This window comes from Nannobrachium achirus (genome assembly GCF_963921795.1).
Source record: "Nannobrachium achirus genome assembly, chromosome: 9".
NCBI lineage: Eukaryota > Metazoa > Chordata > Actinopteri > Myctophiformes > Myctophidae > Nannobrachium > Nannobrachium achirus.
Window position 1 is genome coordinate 24,115,346 of NC_137818.1, and position 20,053 is coordinate 24,135,398.

The following is a 20,053-nucleotide window of genomic DNA, read 5'->3' on the forward strand; positions in this document are numbered from 1 at the left end:
AAAGGAAATCATTAAATGGAAAACATTAAATTAACTTCTGAAAAGGCTTCTAAGCCTACACTAATAGCCTACTAAAAACTAGTGAACCGCGATCTTGCCACACGTGAATAATTGTGGTTGTAAACAATAACACAGACAATATAAATCCTTAGTCTAGTTGTGGGAAGAAATGGATTTCATGGCCCCAAATAACTTTTAAATATCTTGCAATTGGCGACGGGGTCTCTTACTAAATCGGAAGATTACATTACATAACATAATACATAAAAGCTCACCTCTCCATCATCAGCAATAGTCAGTGGTGCGTGTCCCCCACACTCCCAAGCCCCCACCGTTGCGCACAGATTCACCGGGAAATACCCGGTCGCGCCACGCGACATGAATGTAGTCAGAGGCTGTCTTGCTCTTTCCCCAAAACGCCTCTGACTACATTCTTCCCTCAACAGGCGCCGACAGCGGAGCATCAGTTGAATACCGCGCAGATTAAAACCCAGAAAGCTGAAGCGAAAGAAGAAGGGCAGATAAAGGAGAGAGAGAGAGAGAGAGAGAGAGAGAGAGAGAGAGAGAGACAAAACGAGGAAGAAAGAGAAACTGAGAAGTGACAAGTGAAGTGACAAGTCAAAGAAGAAGCTACAACTTCCAAGAAGCGTCTTTGCAGGTTGGTCGATCAACTTTCCTGCATTCAACATTTGCAATACTTCAACATGAATGATTATGCTATAGGAATGTTCAAACATAATTACCAGTAGTTAGATAGATTGACAGTTGATAGGCCTATACTTACGTTCAAAAAAGCATAACTGCAATTATTAACGTTAATAATTATGTCTGTAAAATGCATTGATGCCGCGCAGTCGGCACGGCAGCAATTATTTTTGTCTGATGTGATGATCGCTTAACCACTCAAACCCCAGCATCCCTATTTTTTGGGGACCATTTGCCAAGAAATTACGATCTACATAGGCTACAAGCTTGCATTGTGACTCGCTGTGTGCTTTTAGATCGACCTTGCAACCTATAGATGGAAAAAAGAAACAAGTAGCCTACAGTAACTCCTCAGGTCCGTTTCAGTAAGACTAGATCTGGGTTTAAGTAATTTATGGCTAGGTTTAAGTGGTGTTTGACAGGTTAATGTTACATTGGTTTGAGGCTATACGGATTAATCTAATATCGAGTCATAATCTAATCATTCACAACATAAGCTTATAAATAATAATAATAATAATAACAATTAAACAATATTATATTATTATATAGCCCATGTTAAAGTTAATTTATAAACATTAACATAATTAAGGCCATAATTCGGCTAAAGATTAGAAGACAAGAAAGGACGTAGGCTATAACACTACCAGGACCAGGTGGCATCTGCACTAAACCTAAAAGGAGATCCACTCAGTCGGACATCACTGCATGCATGGGGCTATTATTATCTTCAGCACGGTGCCATGTGGTAGGCTACTCACAAAAGAGAGTTGCCATTACAGTTGCCATTACATTAGATTACATTATGCACTTGAAATCATGCCAGAGAAGTCATCTGCGAGACTGCGATGCTGCCAGTGACAGGGGCGATCATGCCGGCTGTCAAAGGGGGATGTGGGTTTGCGTGCGCGGGCAGGGGAGGGGGGGCTCGAGGTTTAAACGTGAGAAAGAGCGAGAGAGTGTGTGGAAGACACAGAGAGAGAGAGAGAGAGAGAGAGAGAGAGAGAGAGAGAGAGAGAGAGAGAGAGAGAGAGAGGCACTGACCGCAGTGGGCGTGGTTTACTGGTGCCACTAAAAAAATCAACCATTCATTTTTCCCATTGACTTTTGCAAAAATAGGCCTATTTATATAAATTACAAGCCATGCAGCATCCTGGTGAATCATGACCATAAAACCTTTGATTCTGTGAAAAAATATAGACCTAGGCTATTAGATTTTTTTTATTATGATATAGCCCATGCACTACATTTAATAATAGCCTACCCTTTGTTTAGCGTTTTCTTTTTTTTCTTCTTCTTCTTCTTCTGTTCACAGCACCAAATGTTTTATGGTCATGATTCACCAGGATCCTGGATGGCTTGATTCTAGAAAATAATCAAAATACATTTTTGTAGAAAGTCTCTGACTGGAACCCCCTCTCCATTGTTGAAATACAGCATTTCACTTCCTGTAGGCCTACCAGGCGGCATCTGCACTAAACCTACAAAAATGGGATCCACTCATCACTACATGGGGCTATTATTATCTTGAGCAGGTGCCACCGTGGTAGGCTACTTGTTGGGAGCCAAAATAAATGTTTTGTTTATTAGTGTGGTTGCCCTAAGGGCATGCAGTGTTCAAGAGTGACCAAAAGTCTGGCGCCACACACTCTACATTTTATGTAGAGAAAAGTTGTAGCCTAATAGTTTAATTGCTATTAAATTATTAGTGAATTAATTTTCCCCATTGACTGCATAGACCATATATCCATATATGGAGCTATATCCATATCTGGAGTTTGTGGTGTCAGAAGTAGGAGGTATTGGCCAGCTCCATTTATAGAGATCTAAGTGATGGTCCATTCGTCTCCATGTCAGCTATCAAGGGGTTTGATGAGATCAGTGTCATGAATCTCATGATCTTCATGGAGGTCCAGGTGATGATAGTCAGCTCCATATATGGAGAGACACACACACACACACACACACACACACACACACACACACACACACACACACACACACTCACACACACACACACACACACACACACACACACACACACACACACACACACACACACACACACAATTAAAAATTAAACTTTTCCCAAATAGATGACTGACATCATAGATGTCTGACATCATAGACCACATGAGACTGACACAGTATGTCCATATATGGGCATTCCAAGATATGGGCTTAATATTGATGATCTCCATATGGGTAGGTCTATAAAAGGGACAAGGTCAGAATGATAACACGCTCAAATAGGACTGACAGATACAGAGATATTTATTTGCAAGTGTGTCATGGCAACCACACTTTCAATTTCCAATTGCGTCTATCTAGTTTTGTTTTCTTTATTATTGAAATGATTGGTGTGGCCATACTGTAATGACATTTTTACTCAGATTACTGAGAAGTGAGAACTCATTTGATTTAAACCTGGCAGTGATTGAAGCCAGGTGTGTGAAATGATGAAGGAAGCAAACACTCGACCATGTTTCATGTGCTGTGCAGGTTGGCAATTTTGTTTTATGTTAATAAATGGATTGGCATAAGATAAGTACAGCTCTGGACCTAATTTGAATGAATGGCATATCTAAAGATAAATATAGCTCTGGACCTAATTTGAATGAATGCACACGCGTCAAACTTAGTTAAACCTCGTAGCCTAAGGCTACACGAGAGAGAGTTGTGCTCTACATGCCATTTCATTATGCACTTGAAAAGAGAGGTCATCTGCGACACTGTGCCACGGGCATGCCGCATGCCATGGCAGTGGGAGATGTGTGCGTTTTACGTGCGCGGGGGGTAGAGGTACAGTGCGTGTTGGGGGAGAGCATGCGCGCGGCACCGAGAGAGAGAGAGAGAGAGAGAGAGAGAGAGAGAGAGAGAGAGAGAGAGAGAGAGAGAGAGAGAGAGGCACTCACTGACCGCAGCAGTGGAGAGCTTGGCACGTGGTGACGTCACTACGTAGCCTAGCTCCAGATAAACATTCCTGGCGCGTGCACCGTGCACGCGCGCGCCGGTTTTAACGACACGAGAGATTATCATCATCATAAGAGCCGAGCCGCCGGCGCCGCTATACCTTACCTTACCTGCCGCCGCTGTGTGTGAAGTGCATTCTCTATGAATTAATGACTGAGAGCGAATGACAGCGACGGCAGCAGCAGCAACATGAACGCAGTGACCGCCACCTGCCTGCTCGTCGCCGGCTTCTCCTATCTGTACAGCAACGGTGTCTTATCGGTGCTGCGTGTCTATGTTGCAGAGCGGCTCCTCGGCGTACTGTCTTCTCCTCCTCCCTCCCCCGCCGCCCCCATGCCGGAGCAGGGAGCTCCGCGAAGGAGCAGCCCCCAGGGGGTCCCCTACGACGACCTCAAGCACTTCGTCAACGCCGACGGGCTGCACTTGTTCTGCCGCTACTGGGAGCCGGAGGCTCCGCCGAGGTCAGTGTGGTGGTGGTGGTGTTGTCCAAATGTAAACAACGTTGCTGCTGCTTCTGTTGTGTTGTTGTTGAAAGGGAAGATGGATGCTTATACCATTACCCACACAAACTCTCACACTCTGTCTCTGTTTTAGCAGCTTGACTTGCCTGTATGGTTTGACTTTGAAGTGATAAATAGCGTAGCTAGTACTACTGTATTACATAAACGTGACATTATTATGGAATGAAGCTGTACCCAGCTGGTTGTGTCCTAAATTATATTAGTTCATACTCGTAGCAAATATGCCCCACTCCTTTATAGAGACCCCAGGCCAACTTATTCAGCCCCTCATGAGCCCATGACCTAAATATAAACGAGAACACATTTCTTATCCCATGACTAGGATTCATAAAACTTTCAGAGGAGTCCTGAATTGGTCTTCATCTTATTGGGTCATGACCCACACAGTTAAAGACAAAAGAGCCAATGTATGTCAAAGACCTTCCTTCCATGACCCAGTGTCAGAATGAAATATAAGTATTGCCAGTAATATTCTATATAGACATGTTTTGCCCTAGGGGCCTCCTGAAGGAAATTGAGGCACATTTAATAAAGAACTGTTATTTGTTTATCCGATATACTTGGTGGTCTGCTATTCAAGCAGTGGTTCACAACCTTTTCAAGCCCTGACCCCCCAAAATAATCATATTTGAACCGGGGATCCCCCACCCTGATAATCACTTGATGAATGTAGGAGTTGAGGCGTTACATTTTCTGTTCCACCGATAAATATTGTAATACTAGCAGATCTTCAAGCTCACAACGCCTCGCTTTGAGCCTGTAAGGTCTTAAAAGTCCTTAAATTGTCACTTCACTGTCAACTCATGTGGGGGTCCCGACCCACAGGTTGAGAACCACTGTGCTATTGGACCACACAGACTTTGAGATGCTTGTGCAGTAATTTTGACTTTGCGTTTGCCTACAATTTCTATTTGATTTATTTTCTCTGACAATTCGCATTATGCGCTACTGCAAACATGTGTGAAGTCAATGCTGCTCTTGCCAGGTCTGCCTGGGCAAGATGTCAAGCTCAGTGGTTCCACCTGGTTTAAATTAAACTTATAGAATAAGACACCAGAGCTTATAGTGTATTGTCTAGCATTCTCTCATCTCTAATAGCTAGGGATGTTTTCTGCTGTACAGTATGCTGCAACATCATGTCAATTTAACCAGTTATGCCCCATTTTCAAATATATATGTCACATTGCAATCCATTGTAGACCTGCTATTTCTTCTATTTAAAAGAAAAAATTGAAAATATTTGAAATTCTTCGCCTATTGCCATGCCCAAAATAAAACACCAGGGTGAAAATAGTTAACTCGCAGGTCAATTCTGACACTCTCAGGATCTTACAGTGTATGTTTCTATTGCAAGCCCCTCTGCCCCTAACCTCCTTAATCCACTGCACTCTTCCTCCAACATGTGGTGTGAGGCACTGTATGAAATGCAATGCACACCTAATAAAACAGAGTTACAGCTTGCCCTGCATGCATGCACATGTGTTTGCATAAAAGGCACGCATATGAACAGCTTATGTCCACACGTCCTGTTCATATAGAAAGACATATTGTGCACAAAGGCATACCTGTTTCCTGCAGAGGGAGTAAGAGAAAGAAATAGATAATAACAGAGCTTGTACATAATGTATGTTTGCATAAAGGCACAGCATACTATATACAGTAGTACTGTATGTACACGCATCGTATCATACCCACATGCACACAGTGTCAGTGGGTATGTGGATAAACCTGCATCATGCAGAGAGAGAGGTGCCAGACGAAAACCAGAAAACATCTGGATTCAAGTTTTTGCTGGTCACAAACACACACACACACACACACCTACAAATACACACATGCACGCACACACACACAATGTGTTTGTGTTTTTTTTCTCAGACTGTATTCTTTTCACAAAAAAAATATCTCAGTGTGTGTGTGTGTGTGTGTGTGTGTGTGTGTGTGTGTGTGTGTGTGTGTGTGTGCGGCTGTGCGCGTGTGTGCGTGCGTGTGTGTGTGTGCGTGTGCGTGTGTGTGTGTGTGTGTGTGTGTGTGTGGGCTTTGTGGGTGATTCTGTGTATCTGTCGATGTCTGTCCATCATGTATACTTACTATTTGTGTGTGTTATCATATGGGTGTGTGATTGCTGGCTCGCAAGAGGATTTGCGTGTGAACACATCTTGTGAGGCATCAAATGGAGCTTTTTGTTTGTTTTCATCTGAGCTGACTGGTGGTGAGCTTGTGACAGACAGCTCTTTTTAACAGAGCCGGTTACAGGAATACAGGTGCTACAAGCTCTGCAGCTTGCATGCATCTGTGGAGTGACACAGACCCTGTGTCGCAGGTTTTATAGCTAGATCATAGACATTGAATATGTTTACCACTGCTAGCATGTATGAGAGTTTTACTGCTTGGAGTGGAGACCACCCAGGCTTATGTTGTTTGAACCCACAGTGCTTAGGAGCTTTGAATCAAAGCATCCATGAAAAGGCATGTGTTGTGTTAGGCTTTACAGTATGTTATGCCATGTTACAACTTTGTTATACTATGTTCACCTATGTCTTGTTGAGCTTGAGTGTAATATTATGTCATGCTAACATAACACAACATGAATAGTGTTATTACATTGCATTATATTGCAGCAAGAGCCGCTGATACAAACGACCTACGGCCTGGTCGCGACTTAGGCCACGACTTGGAGGTCGTAGGTCCCGGTTCTGGAGGTTTTGCGCGATCTCGGTCGTAATTCAGCGACCTGGGAAGTCCGCGATCGAAACTCTACGCTTGCTAAGGGAAGGGACGCGAGTTTAGAAACTCTACGCTTGCTAAGGGAAGGAGCGCCGCGATCGAAACTCTACGCTTGCTAAGGGAAGGGACGCGAGTTTAGAAACTCTACGCTTGCTAAGGGAAGGAGCGCTCGTTTTCAACAGCGTCGGCAGGTTAGCTACTCAGTGTCGGCAGGTTAGGGTTAGGGTTAGGGTTAGGGTTAGGGTTAGGGTTAGGGTTAGGGTTAGAGTTGGGGTTAGGGTTAAGGTTAGGGTTAGAGTTAGAGTTGGGGTTAGGGTTAAGGATAGGTTTTGGTGCACCTCGCGCGGTCCAAGTGACTACAATGGAGCGCTTCCTACCTCCGGTTCAGCCAATCACAAGCTTCAAAAGGTTGAATAGCGCTGCTGCTCTAGAATATTCTGCAAAAAGACCTTTTAAATACGACCGCGGACTTCCCAGGTCGCTGAACAACGGCCCGATCGCGCAACAACGGCCCGGGGACGACCGAGGTGGCGCAACCACGGCCGGGGGTCGCGAAACTAGACCGGCCGCGACCTAACAAGTATGTACCGCGAACTACGACCTCCAGAACCGGGACCTACGACCTCCAGGTCGTGGCCTAGGTCGCGACCAGGCCGTAGGTCGTTCGTATCAGCGGCTGTCTCTCTTATATTGCATAGCATTGTGCAACATTTGTATTCCCCAGCAGGGAGTAAATTAAAACCAAACAGACTTCAAACAGTAGCTTCTGTTTGTGCATGTTCTCTGTTACTACTCTCTGTCCGTTTACAGATTATGCCTTTTGGTGTTTCAGGCATGAATGGTATTCTCTCAAATCCACACAGCACTGCCCAGCTTTTTCTTTGTTGAACCAGTGTCTCTGTGGTCTAAGTGGTTGGACCTGTCAGAATCACTTCTATGTGTAATTGCAGACCTAAACCCCTCAGACTGGAGGTTATTACTGTACACATTTCTTTTAAATATTTTCCGGTTCCCCTGGCCTTATCTACCTGTTTTCTGAGGGCAACTCTTCCTGCTCGCTCATTTTGAGTCATAAAGAGTATGAGCGAAATTACTAAATGTCATCATTGTATTTTGATCTAGCTCAGCCCTACATTACACTCAGTCATCCAGTCAAGTCACATTAGCATTTTAATGTGTTTTGTGATGCAGAATATTAGAACTGTGGGAGAACATGAAACCTGGAGCTGTGTAAGACTTAACCCCTTGCTTGCTACTTGGTATTTGGGATACAGTATACTGCATTGTGCAGTTGTTTATAACCAATATTCTGTTTCATGAAGTTATGATTAACTTATCTCTCTATTTACCAATGTGCTCCTAGTACTACCACTCTGGTGAGTTACTGATGAAGGCTGGATAGCCGAAACATCTGTCACCTTTATTTAAACAAAACAAATACTTTTTAAGTCTGAGTGTGAGCCTAATTGTTTTGATTTCATGACTTTAATGACTTAAATACAAAATTCAGGCGTGGTGACAGATGCTGTGTTTGAGAATTATCAAACAAAGCTGCTTCTAAAAACAGGTCCTTGAAGGAAGTTAAGAAAATTCATCTATTATCACAAGTGTCATAATATTTTTCCCTGTGGCTCTGGTTCCTGCAATGATAGCTGTTTGCTGTCACCATCATCAGTAGCAGCATATCTATCTGGCTTGCATTTCCTCTTCTCGCAAGTGCAGTCACAATCATATTATACATATGCTCAGTTACAAACACTGTCATCATTATCTATCTTCACAGTAATCTTCATCATTATCACACCAACATCACCACTGCTATCATCTCTATCTTCATCATCAATTGGCATCATCTGCGTCTCTAATTAATGCCATCATCTTCGTTTTCATCTCATTTATCATAATTTATCTTCATTAATCATCCCGCTCAACGTGTAATTATCATTAACCTTCTAGGTCTGCTACTGATCGTAACCTGATCGTAACCATGGTAACAGCCGGTCTCTTGCAGCGATAGGCCGACCTGACTGTTGACTCACTGACTTGTGACAACAGTAGCCAGACGGGTTTGATGCCTGCTGAGTTTGTTTAGTAAAATACTGGAACGGAAATAATATAGACTGCATATTATTATTCTGGTCAGAATAGGGACACACCCACAAGAAATTGGTTCTGTAACTTTTGTTGGTGAGACAGACAGTTGGGGGATGAGAAGGTGTTCTTGTTACTAGCACACTGATGATTGCTATGATTCATATCAGCATGTTGCCCAGAGTCTGGGAGATGAGAAATAATCATTTGAACAGACCAGAATATTTGTATAACTAGGAAAAGGAGAGCCATGAAATGAAAAATGGAATGAGCAATAACTGCACAGTGAAGACTAAAAAGAAAACAAATTAATACTTTAATGTAGGCTATTATTTTACAGCGTTGGATAGTCCTATATTGTTTAGCTGCATTGAATGCATTTTCCTTAAGCTCAGTTTGTTGTAAACTTTGTTGATATGAAAAGTAAACTGAGTTACAATGTTTTCTTTCATAATTAAAACACAAACTGAAGTTACTGTTATTGTTCCTTTATACCATAACCCTAAACCCTTTGTAATAGGCAAAAGAAATGTGGCAACATTAATGCCAAAAGGTTAGTATACACCTTTGATGCCGAAATGTATTTTACAAGTTTAATCCAATTGATTGAATCCAATTGATTCAACTGACAGAGAAAATGACAACGCTACCTTCGATTGGGACATTCATTGCGGTCTAAATATTCAGCACATTCAGTCTATGATTGGAAATGCTTGCGGGTGAATCAATGACTGATTTATTGATCTGATCAGGACATTACTGTGGTTTATGAACTTGCTTGACCTAAGTTCAACTCAAACAGTAAAATGGATTATGTGATATGGCCTGTGTCCACTGAACACCTACAATGGAAAACAGTGTGATACTTTAGAAAGGGAAAGCATTGTAAATGCATTCATAGAATTCCTCGAGAGTCTAGTAAATGTCAATATTTTGGCTGTAAATATTCATTTCCTTGTATCCAGGGGTCATGTCTGGTTATATTATAACGGGGTCAAAGGGCAGGGTGCTTCTGAAAGGAAGTAGGTGAAAGGTATCAGTATGTGTTTAGGGAGGAGGGGCCACCCCAATGATTGACAGATCTGTCAATAGATAAGCCATTTGCGGTTGCACATGCAGCCACATACGCGCACGCACGCACGCACGCACGCACACACACACACACACACACACACACACACACACATTCTGAGAGAAATGGAGAGATAGATTTTTCTGCAGGGTTTAATGTGATGTACGTGGATGTACACGCATGCACACACACTTAATCACTCTATCAAATGAGCTGTGAAGAACCATGCAGCGTCCTCTGGTTTGCTATTTACAGTATAAACACAACTGTATAGACAACCTGAAACACACAGTGAGAGTTCACTGTCTGTGAGTCTCTCTCTCTCTCTCTCTCTCTCTCTGTCTCTGTCTCTCTCTCTCCCTCTGACTCTCACACACACTTATTTTCCCATGAGCATGCATTATGGGCATTATAGAAAGCAACTGACACACCTACTAAGTAATTTTCTATGAGAGGTGGGCATTCAGCCGCAGCCAGGCATAGGGACAATCGGGCACGATCCTATGAAATTGCATTTGTGCTCGACTAATGCACATGCCCACCTGTGTCAAGAGTTGAAATTTGTCAATGTTTTTCTATACAATTCGTTAAACTTGACACATGAGGAATACAGTGTGACCCTGCAGATCCAAAGAAGAATGTAAAATGCCCTTTACACATAATGTGAATACATGAGGAAAAACACGCACGCACGCACGCACGCACGCACGCACGCACACACACACACACACACACACACACACACACACACACACACACACACACACACACACACACACACACACACACACACACACACACACACACACACACACACACACACTGTATGCACGCACACACACAAGTGTTTGAACATCTATGTAGGTCATGCCAGTATTGATGTTTTAGCTGATGGAGTCTGGATTAGGCGTTTCCTTCCCAAACAAGGTCAGCTTGTGCTCTCTTTCTACTTTTAGAATCTCCCATTTCCCTCTTTCTCTCTGCCAGTCTCTCACCCCATCAGTTCATCTGTCTGGGTTGGTGGTTCTTTTAAAATAAGACTACCATTTTCATATATTGTGCCATTAGGGCCAATATATGACATTTCTGTCATTTCATGAAATACAGATACTAGAGCAAGAATGTGAACCCTTGTCGTTTTTCCACTGCTTCAGGGGAGATGTCATTGGAAGAGGTCGGCGATGAGTTAAAGCAGGAATTTTAAGCTCAAAGTTAAGTTGGTGAGCTTGATGTGACGTTTACATAAAATCACATCATTTTCTTATATTAGTGTTAGATTCCATACTGTCGACTTGCCAGAGTTGAGCGGGGACATTTGAAATGACCAATTTGTATATTTCATTGACAGTATTGTTGCTTGTTATGATTTCACACAGGTTGCGTCTAGTCAGGGGGTGAGTTAACTCCTTGGCTTGCCCTGAGGGCCTGTCTGTCTCTGATTGATCAACTTTGACCATGTGGTGATGGTGATTTGAATAATGCAACATTGAGATGCTGTATAGAGTAGACATTTTATGGCATCGCTCAGCAGTGTAAAGGGAAAATAATTTAATCCATCTTTCTATCTGTTACTTCCCCTTGTTGTCAGTAAACAGAAGTCATGCATTTGCACAATGTGTGTGTGTGGTAGATGGAGCATAATAATGAAAGATCTGTGTCCTTCATTTATGTGACATCAGAGCACACATTTCTCCAACCATAAAATCAGTCAGTTCCGCTGTGTTCACACACACACACACACACACACACACACACACACACACACACACACACACACACACACACACACACACTGAGAGATACCAGTATTATTATTATTTATGTGCCAGAATCTAACTTTGTCTCCTTTCTCTATCATGCAAAGTTTTTCTCTTTAACTTTAACTGCTCTCACCCTGTCTTTCACTCTCTGTGTATCGTTGTGTGACATACTGTACAACTACAGTGAATGATGAAGTTGAGGCAGGGGTTGACACTAAGGTCTCAGAGGCACTTGCCCGTTGGGTCATGTTCTACTTGCCCGAAAAGTAAATTGTCCATTATAAGATGAAGATAAGATGGTAAAGTTTTAATTACCGCTTAATTACCGCTTAATTTAACACTTATTTCTTTACTTTCTGGGGCTGTGCGATAAAGTATCATACCTCAATAACTCCAAATACAAATACCAAATACCTACATAGCTATAATTGAATATGTCAATGGTTTCACACTTTTATATTTTTAAGTGTAGCAACAGTAAAAACAGCACATTTTAGGTAAACAGTGCTCTTATTTTATATTCCCCAGACCAGACCAGACAGAGCATGCTGGCCACGTCCAGGTGTGTAGACATATCTTGTGTTGTGTTTTTTAGACGGTTGCGTCCCCTCTCAAATGAACACTTGCCCGGTCGGGTGACCTGAAAGCCAACTTCACCTGCTCGAAAGTTTTATTCACCTGCCGTGGGCAGGTGGGCAAGCCTTAGTGTCAATGCCTGGAGGTTGTTCAAGGCTTGCGATGTGGACAGAAATGTTACATCTACAAATATACAACATCATGCTAGAGGTAAATGTGGTTTGCAGATAACCACCAACTTTTGAATCTGTCTGTCTGTGTGTGTGTGTGTGCAGACAGAAACACACGCGCAGATGTAGTTATCCAAGGATATCCATGGATAGCTACATCTGAACACGGACACACGCATGCACACATACAGTACATGCACGGCACGCACGCATACACACACATCAGTATGCAGCTCTCAAATGTATTCAAGTACAGAATGTACGGTACATGAGCACACGCAAGGTCCCCTGGGCAGCCCTTCAAAGAAAGCACAGTAATCTCTCTCTCTCTCTCCCACTATCCTACACACACACACACACACACACACACACACACACACACACACACACACACACACACACACACACACACACACACACACACACACACACACACACACACACGCACGCATGCACACACACCTACACAGTACTGTGGGGTGTTCTTCAAAGAGTGGCCAGTAATCAGCATCTCGCTCTCTCTCTTTACACACACACACACACACACACACACACACACACACACACACACACACACACACACCACACACAGCGTGAGAGGAGAAGCACTGACCATGCACTTCTGAACGGCTAAGTCTAGGAAGCACATTAACATGCCAAGGTTCTGGACTACAGGTTCCTGCCCCCCCCCCCCCCCCCACACACACACACACACTCCTGTGGTGAATAATCATATCGGGTACATGACTGTGATTAGACGGTGTGGAATACCCCCCCCCCCCACACACACACACACACACACACTCCTGTGGTGAATAATCATATCGGGTACATGACTGTGATTAGACGGTGTGGAATACATAACGTATACTTTTTGTAATGCAAAAAAATAGCCGATCTACAAGCTCTCAGCACGTCGCAGTGCTACACATTGTAAGCTTGCATGTTTGCACGACACCAGCGCAAAACTAAGAATTCAGACGTATAGAAGGGTTATGTTAAATTCTGTCTCTATGCTGCATCTGTTAGCAGAACAAGGTACAATGATGATACCTGTTCAACCTCTAGGGAATTGATAATCAAAGTCTAAAAAGCTATTGAGGAGTGTATGAATACATGGGTTTTTGACCTTGGTTCAGAGATATGATGAAGAGTGCATGATTCCTATATGAATGGAATACATAGAGTAGTGCCATTATGTTTTTGACCAATGACAAAGTTGACTCATTACTAGAAAACCTTGACTTAGAAGCAATGACAGGTGATCTACAAACTCACAAGGCTTTGTTGTGAGGTTTTAGATCTGCCATTTTTGGTGAGCGACACTGGCGCGCAACTTAGTATAACACATACTGACCTTGGCGAAATGTCATATGATTGCGAAACAGTCATCAGTCATCAGAAGTTATAAATATAAAGGCATTGATGTGCTTGGTACAGTTGCTTTGTGTGTGCAGTTGCTTGTGTGGACAACAGCACCGAGAAGTGATACAGAGAAGCCATGGTTAGAAAGCAAGGATAGGCCTATGAGTCAGATTTGAATGCATGAGGTCTATGTCACAGGGCTGGTAGGCCAGTTCTCCAATAATGATAGATATACCGGTAGGTATTTAAATGATTTGAATAATGCAACATTGAGATGCTATATAGAGTAGACATTTTATGGCATCGCTCAACAGTGTAAAGGGAAAATAATTTACAGAAACCATATTTCTATCTGTTACTTCCCCTTGTTGTCAGTAAACAAAGCCAATTTGGAAAAATATGAAAAGAATTATACGCTGTATCATTTTCTAGCAGTTCTAGCAGATTATACTTCTAGCAGTTGTACTCATGGGTGAATTCTACCCCCAAGCAACATTCACATCCCGAAATGGCAGATAAATCACTTATGTTAGGAATTCTTTTTTTAAAGATTTGTTTTTGGGCTTTTATGCCTTTATTTTGTAGACTGAAAGGAAAGGGGTAGAGAGATGGGGAATGACATTTGGCAAAGGTCGTCCGGATCGGGAATCGAACCGGCGACGCCAGCAGGCATCATAGCCTAGTATGTGGTATGCGCCTTGACCACCAAGCCAGCGGGCGCCCCATTATGTTAGGAAATTTAAGTGTACAAACACATGGTAAAAGAGTTGACTATTTGGTTACAGTGATTATTTGACTTTGTACCACCGAATAAATCTTTCTTGTTATGAAGTATTTAAGCACACCACTTAGTGGTTAAGTCACTGAACTGAGTCCAAAAAAATAAGTGATATTTCCTTTTCATCTGTCACAGCCGCGACCGAGTATTTCCCGGTGAATCTCGAACCTAAGCGCAACGGTGGGGGCTTGGGAGTGTGGGGAACACGCATATTGCTGATGATGGAGAGGTTATATAGCTTAGCCTTTATGTATTGAGAATGAGAGGCACTCTTGCCGATTTAGTAAGATACTCGTCGCCAATTGCAAGATATTTAAAAGTTATTTCGGCCGATGATATCCTTTTCTTCCCACAACTAGACTAAGGATTTATATTGTCTGTGTTATTGTTTACAACCACAATTATTCAAGTGTGGCAAGATCGCGGTTCACTAGTTTTTAGTAGGCTACAGTGTAGGCTTAGAAGCCTTTTCAGAAGTTAATTTAATGTTTTCCATTTAATGATTTCCTTTATCCTCATCTAATCTTGCGCTAATGCACGCGACTGTTTTTGCCATGTTTTAAGGCCGTGTAGGCCATAGATATATGGTGTAGGCTTTTCAGAAGTTAATTTAATGTTCTCCATTTAATGATTTCCTTTATCCTCATCTAATCTTGCGCTAATGCACGCAACTGTTTTCGCCATGTTTTAAGGCCGTGTAGGCCATAGATATATGGTATAGGCTTTTCAGAAGTTAATTTAATGTTCTCCATTTAACGGTTTCCTTTATCGTCAATCGTCATCCTGCGCTAATGCACGCAACTGTTTTCGCCAGGTTTTAAGGTCTTATTTTAGTTGTTTCTCATAAGCTCGCAACCCTCCTTGCCCATCGACCCCCACCTTTGCGCTTAGGTTCACCGGGAAATACTCGGTCACGTCACAGCCTGTGATACAGGGAACTAGTGCACACATAACAAATTGAATTGGTTCCTTGGATGAGACTTTTAATGGCAATAAAATGTATTTGGATTAAATAAGCATGCAAGTCCCATGTGAAAGACATTATCCATCACGCTGAGATTTCTCCTCTCATTTGAAGACATGCTATAAGAGGTGCAGGCATGATGATGGTCTCAAAGAGGTGATAAATCCCCTCATGTTATGAAGTGTACAAGCAGATGGCCATTTTACAAGGGCATAAAGGACCCTTATTACCACTCTTGTTTGGAGCTAAACGCTGGCGCTGCAGATAATATGGAAAGCCATGTGTGGAAACTAGTACATTTTCTGTTCACCATCCCACAAAGTTGAGCCACTTATGTTTATAGATTCACAAATTTAAGAAAGTGTGAGGGAGATAAAAAGAAATGTTATGGAAGGGCTTTTTATCTACACTAGAGGTTTGGGACGCTAAGCGGCCCTCACACCTACAGTACATTGCACCACCGATCCAACCAATATGTCTGAGTCATAGTTTCGAGGGACATAAAAACAGGAATTTAAAAAATCCCTCAAAGGTACTGTAGCACATCCCAAATTTAAATCAATGGAGGACAAATCACTCACAGCTCCACTTTCCTTATTGGCGCACACCAATACACAAATGCTTATGCATTTTGGCAAAGCCACGATAGTGTCAGGGCTTTGTCAGAGTACCTTTTGTAACTGTCTGTCTGTCCTTTTGTGCCCATATATGTAGATCTCTGTTATTCTACCGGTGAAACTCACTTGTAGCAACACATGGTTAAGGCTTGTGAAAATAAATATTTTATGTTCCCAATTCCTTGTAGTGAAAATGTTCTATTTTGCTAGACATTCCCAGAATAGGAATGCTAGGGTTCAATCAGCTGGTTTAAAATGTACAAATGTTTTCCTTAAGGATTTTCTTTTACTGTGTGGTGTTCAGTTCAGTTCAAGGGACAGTCAAGTGTTTCATTGGGGTTGGTGGTGTCCCAGACAGTGGCTGAACCAGTTACTTTGCGTCCCCATCCTAAATGGGCTCCATCATGGGGTGGAATTAATCTTATGACCTGTGTCACATGGCATCTCCCCATTGGGTGGCCACTCCATGCTGCCCCACTCCCACGCCACTGTTAACCTCGCGTCACCAGACTTTCCACATGGAGGAAAGCCCTGTTTTCATTCCAAACTGACCAGTGTGATCCGGTCTAAACCTAGCCTACTTTACAATTCTAGAAAGTTGTTTCCGTTTTGTGGTTTCTGGTTGGCACTGCATTGTTTTTGCCCGAATCAAGTAGTATATTTTACCATGCCAGACAAAACGCTTATACCAATTACGAAATGGTATCCATGCCGCCCTGATGACACAAAGTTATATACGCTCTAGACCGGATCAGAATTCTGAAAAACAAGTTGATCCTGTCTACTCCACTGTGCTCTCAGAAAGCAGAGATAATCCTTAAGAAAACAATTAGGAGATAACTCATTAACATGTAGTGCATAACACAATCTTTTCAGGGTCAGTCCAACTGGGAAATGCAGGTCGTCTTTTGTTCCACTTTATGGAAGGTACTTAATGGTGTTTGGCACAGTGAGGGAGTTGAATTAAGCATGGGAGTGTCCATTCAGCATCTTGTTAAGGGGATTAACGTCTTGGCTTGGTTTTAGGTTCTGCAGCTACCAAGTATGGCTCTGGCTAGTTGGTCTATGCCCCCAAATGTATGTGTGTGTGTGTGTGTGTGTGTGTGTGTGTGTGTGTGTGTGTGTGTGTGTGTGTGTGTGTGTGTGTGTGTGTGTGTGTGTGTGTGTGTGTGTGTGTGTGTGCGTGCGTGCGTGCGTGCGTGCGTGCGTGCGTGCGTGCGTGCGTGCGTGCGTGCGTGCGTGCGTGCGTGCGTGCGTGCGTGCGTGCGTGCGTGCGTGCGTGCGTGCGTGCGTGCGTGCGTGCGTGCGTGCGTGCGTGCGTGCGTGCGTGCGTGCGTGCGTGCGTGCGTGCGTGCGTGCGTGCGTGCGTGCGTGCGTGCGTGCGTGCGTGCGTGCGTGCGTGCGTGCGTGCGTGCGTGCGTGCGTGCGTGCGTGCGTGCGTGCGTGCGTGCGTGCGTGCGTGCGTGCGTGCGTGCGTGCGTGCGTGCGTGCGTGCGTGCGTGCGTGCGTGCGTGCGTGCGTGCGTGCGTGCGTGCGTGCGTGCGTGCGTGCGTGCGTGCGTGCGTGCGTGCGTGCGTGCGTGCGTGCGTGCGTGCGTGCGTGCGTGCGTGCGTGCGTGCCGCGCGCGCGCGCGGAGGGGGTTGTTTCTGCTGTTGTGGTATTTGGGGCTGGGTTGTAAGAATGGCTGTTTGCCGCAGCTTCTTGAAAACATCCTGGGAGATGAACTGGTTTCCAGTTCCCATGCGAGGTGGTGGGGGGGAGAGGGAAAGAGATGGAGAGAGTTAATGAGAGGGAGGAAGAGGGAGAAAAGGAGAGCGGAGGAAGAGAGAGAGAGGGAAAAGAGTCAGAGAGAGTGAGTAGTAGTGGTAATTGAAGTAAAAGTAGAGGGTGACATTAGAGAGAGAGAGGGAATGAGATGCTAAATGATGGGAAGAATGAGCGGTAATGAGAGCGGGAGAGTGGGAAGAGAGAGATAATGGTTGAAGAAGATAGAAGATGGATGGATAGAAGATTGATATGAAAGAAAGAATGATGTAGTATAAACAGAGATGTCTGTGAGGGAGAGGTACTGGTAGAAGGAAGACAATGTGAAGAGATGGGTATGAGAGAAACTGAAAGAAGCAATGAGCAGCTAGAGAGGGAGCGAGAGAGAGAGAGAAGTTGGGGAAAGACATAAATTGAGAAAGATCAGATAAAGAGCTGAAAGAGTGAGAGAACAAATTAGCCTCGTCACACTATAACTCTCCAGCCCCAGGCTGTGTCACACAGTGTTCCTTACATTGCACTGAGATTGGCTCATAGAAGTCCTGACCCATGTACATCACAGTCGCACAAAGACAGTCTTTCACACACACACACACACACACACACACACACACACACACACACACACACGCGCGCACACACGCACGCACACACACACACACACACGCGCGCACACACGCACGCACGCACGCACGCACGCACGCACGCACGCACGCACGCACGCACGCACGCACGCACGCACGCACGCACGCACGCACGCACGCACACGCACACACACACAAGCATGTACACGTATATTACACAAACCACCAACAACATGTGTGGAGACAGCCTGAGCCACAGTCTCTGGATTTATGAGAGGAGAGAGAGAGGAGGAGGAGGAGAGGACTGGGAACATAATGATTTACTAATGAAGCTTGATGAACAGCTACGCTCCTTATTTTCTCTCAGACTCCTCTCTCTCTCTCTCTCTCTCTCTCTCTTTCATCCTGTATCAGCGTTCCTTTCTCTGTGTTCTGTCGCTGAATACATTGAGGCTAATGGTCTTCCAGTGATGATTGGAGCTTTTAGCTGGCTCCTGAAGGCTTTGTGTTGCAGAAATAAACTACTGAAAGGTTTCAGCACTACAGAGATGTTTTGTGCATCTACACTCACATTTGCATGTTTATGTGTGTGTGTGTATGTGCGCGTGTGTGCCTGCGTGCACCTCTGTTATCCCTCTATGCAGTTTTCCTTTCCATTCTGTGTGTGTGTGTGTGTGTGTGTGTGTGTGTGTGTGTGTGTGTGTGTGTGTGTGTGTGTGTGTGTGTGTGTGTGTGTGTGTGTGTGTGTGTGTGTGTGTGGGCCAGATAAAAAAAGTGGATGGTAAGATACTGATAAAAAAAAAATCTGTCAGATATTTTCTTACCATCCACTTGAATGGAGAAAGATATTTTTTTTATCTGTTATCTGGCCCAGTGGGAATGGGCCTTACGTGTTGTGTTAAGTGAGCACGGGAGTTACTATGGAGAATGTGTACTAGCCTAAATAGCACAAAAACCACTTGAGTGTTGGAAATGTACAATTACGGTTTGCTGTTTAGGGCGCGTTCACACCAGGGTTATTTGGTCCGCTTAAAAGGGACCATGGTCCTCTTTCTCCTTTGGTCCGCTGGTGTGAACGTGCAAAGGGACCATGGTCCCTTTGTTTGGTCCGGACCATGGTCCTCTTGAAAAGGCAGGACTCGGTCCTCTTCCAAAAGGACCATGGTCCGGTCCTCTGCTGGTGTGAACGGAGCCGGACTTTATAGAGGACCAAACGTAGGTCTGATCAGCCTACAGTACATTCTGCACTGTGTGTTGTTCATTGAAAAACAATAGGCTATGGAAAAAAAGAATAAACGACAACTCGTGAATCAATTCTAACTTCAGCTACCTACAGCTTAGCCTACACTCATCAATCTTTATGTTTTGCAGTTGTGAAGCTGGATT

At 43.8% G+C, this 20,053-nt stretch overlaps 1 protein-coding gene across 3 annotated transcripts in view; it reads left to right on the forward strand.

Moving 5' to 3' along the window:
- Positions 1-499: 499 nt before the first annotated feature.
- mgll (monoglyceride lipase) overlaps positions 500-20,053 on the forward strand; it is a 59,233-nt gene continuing 39,679 nt past the window's right edge. For 2 of the 3 annotated variants that reach the window (XR_013962386.1, XM_080734324.1), the window contains exon 1: positions 3,732-4,139. Coding sequence is in view for 2 of the 3 variants with exons in the window: in XM_080734324.1 (XP_080590450.1) it covers positions 3,868-4,139 (272 nt within the window). In the remaining variant the exon portion in view is untranslated. Of the gene's footprint in view, positions 659-3,731; positions 4,140-20,053 lie in introns of those variants that run through there. The other variant, XM_080734325.1, reaches the window with a different exon arrangement.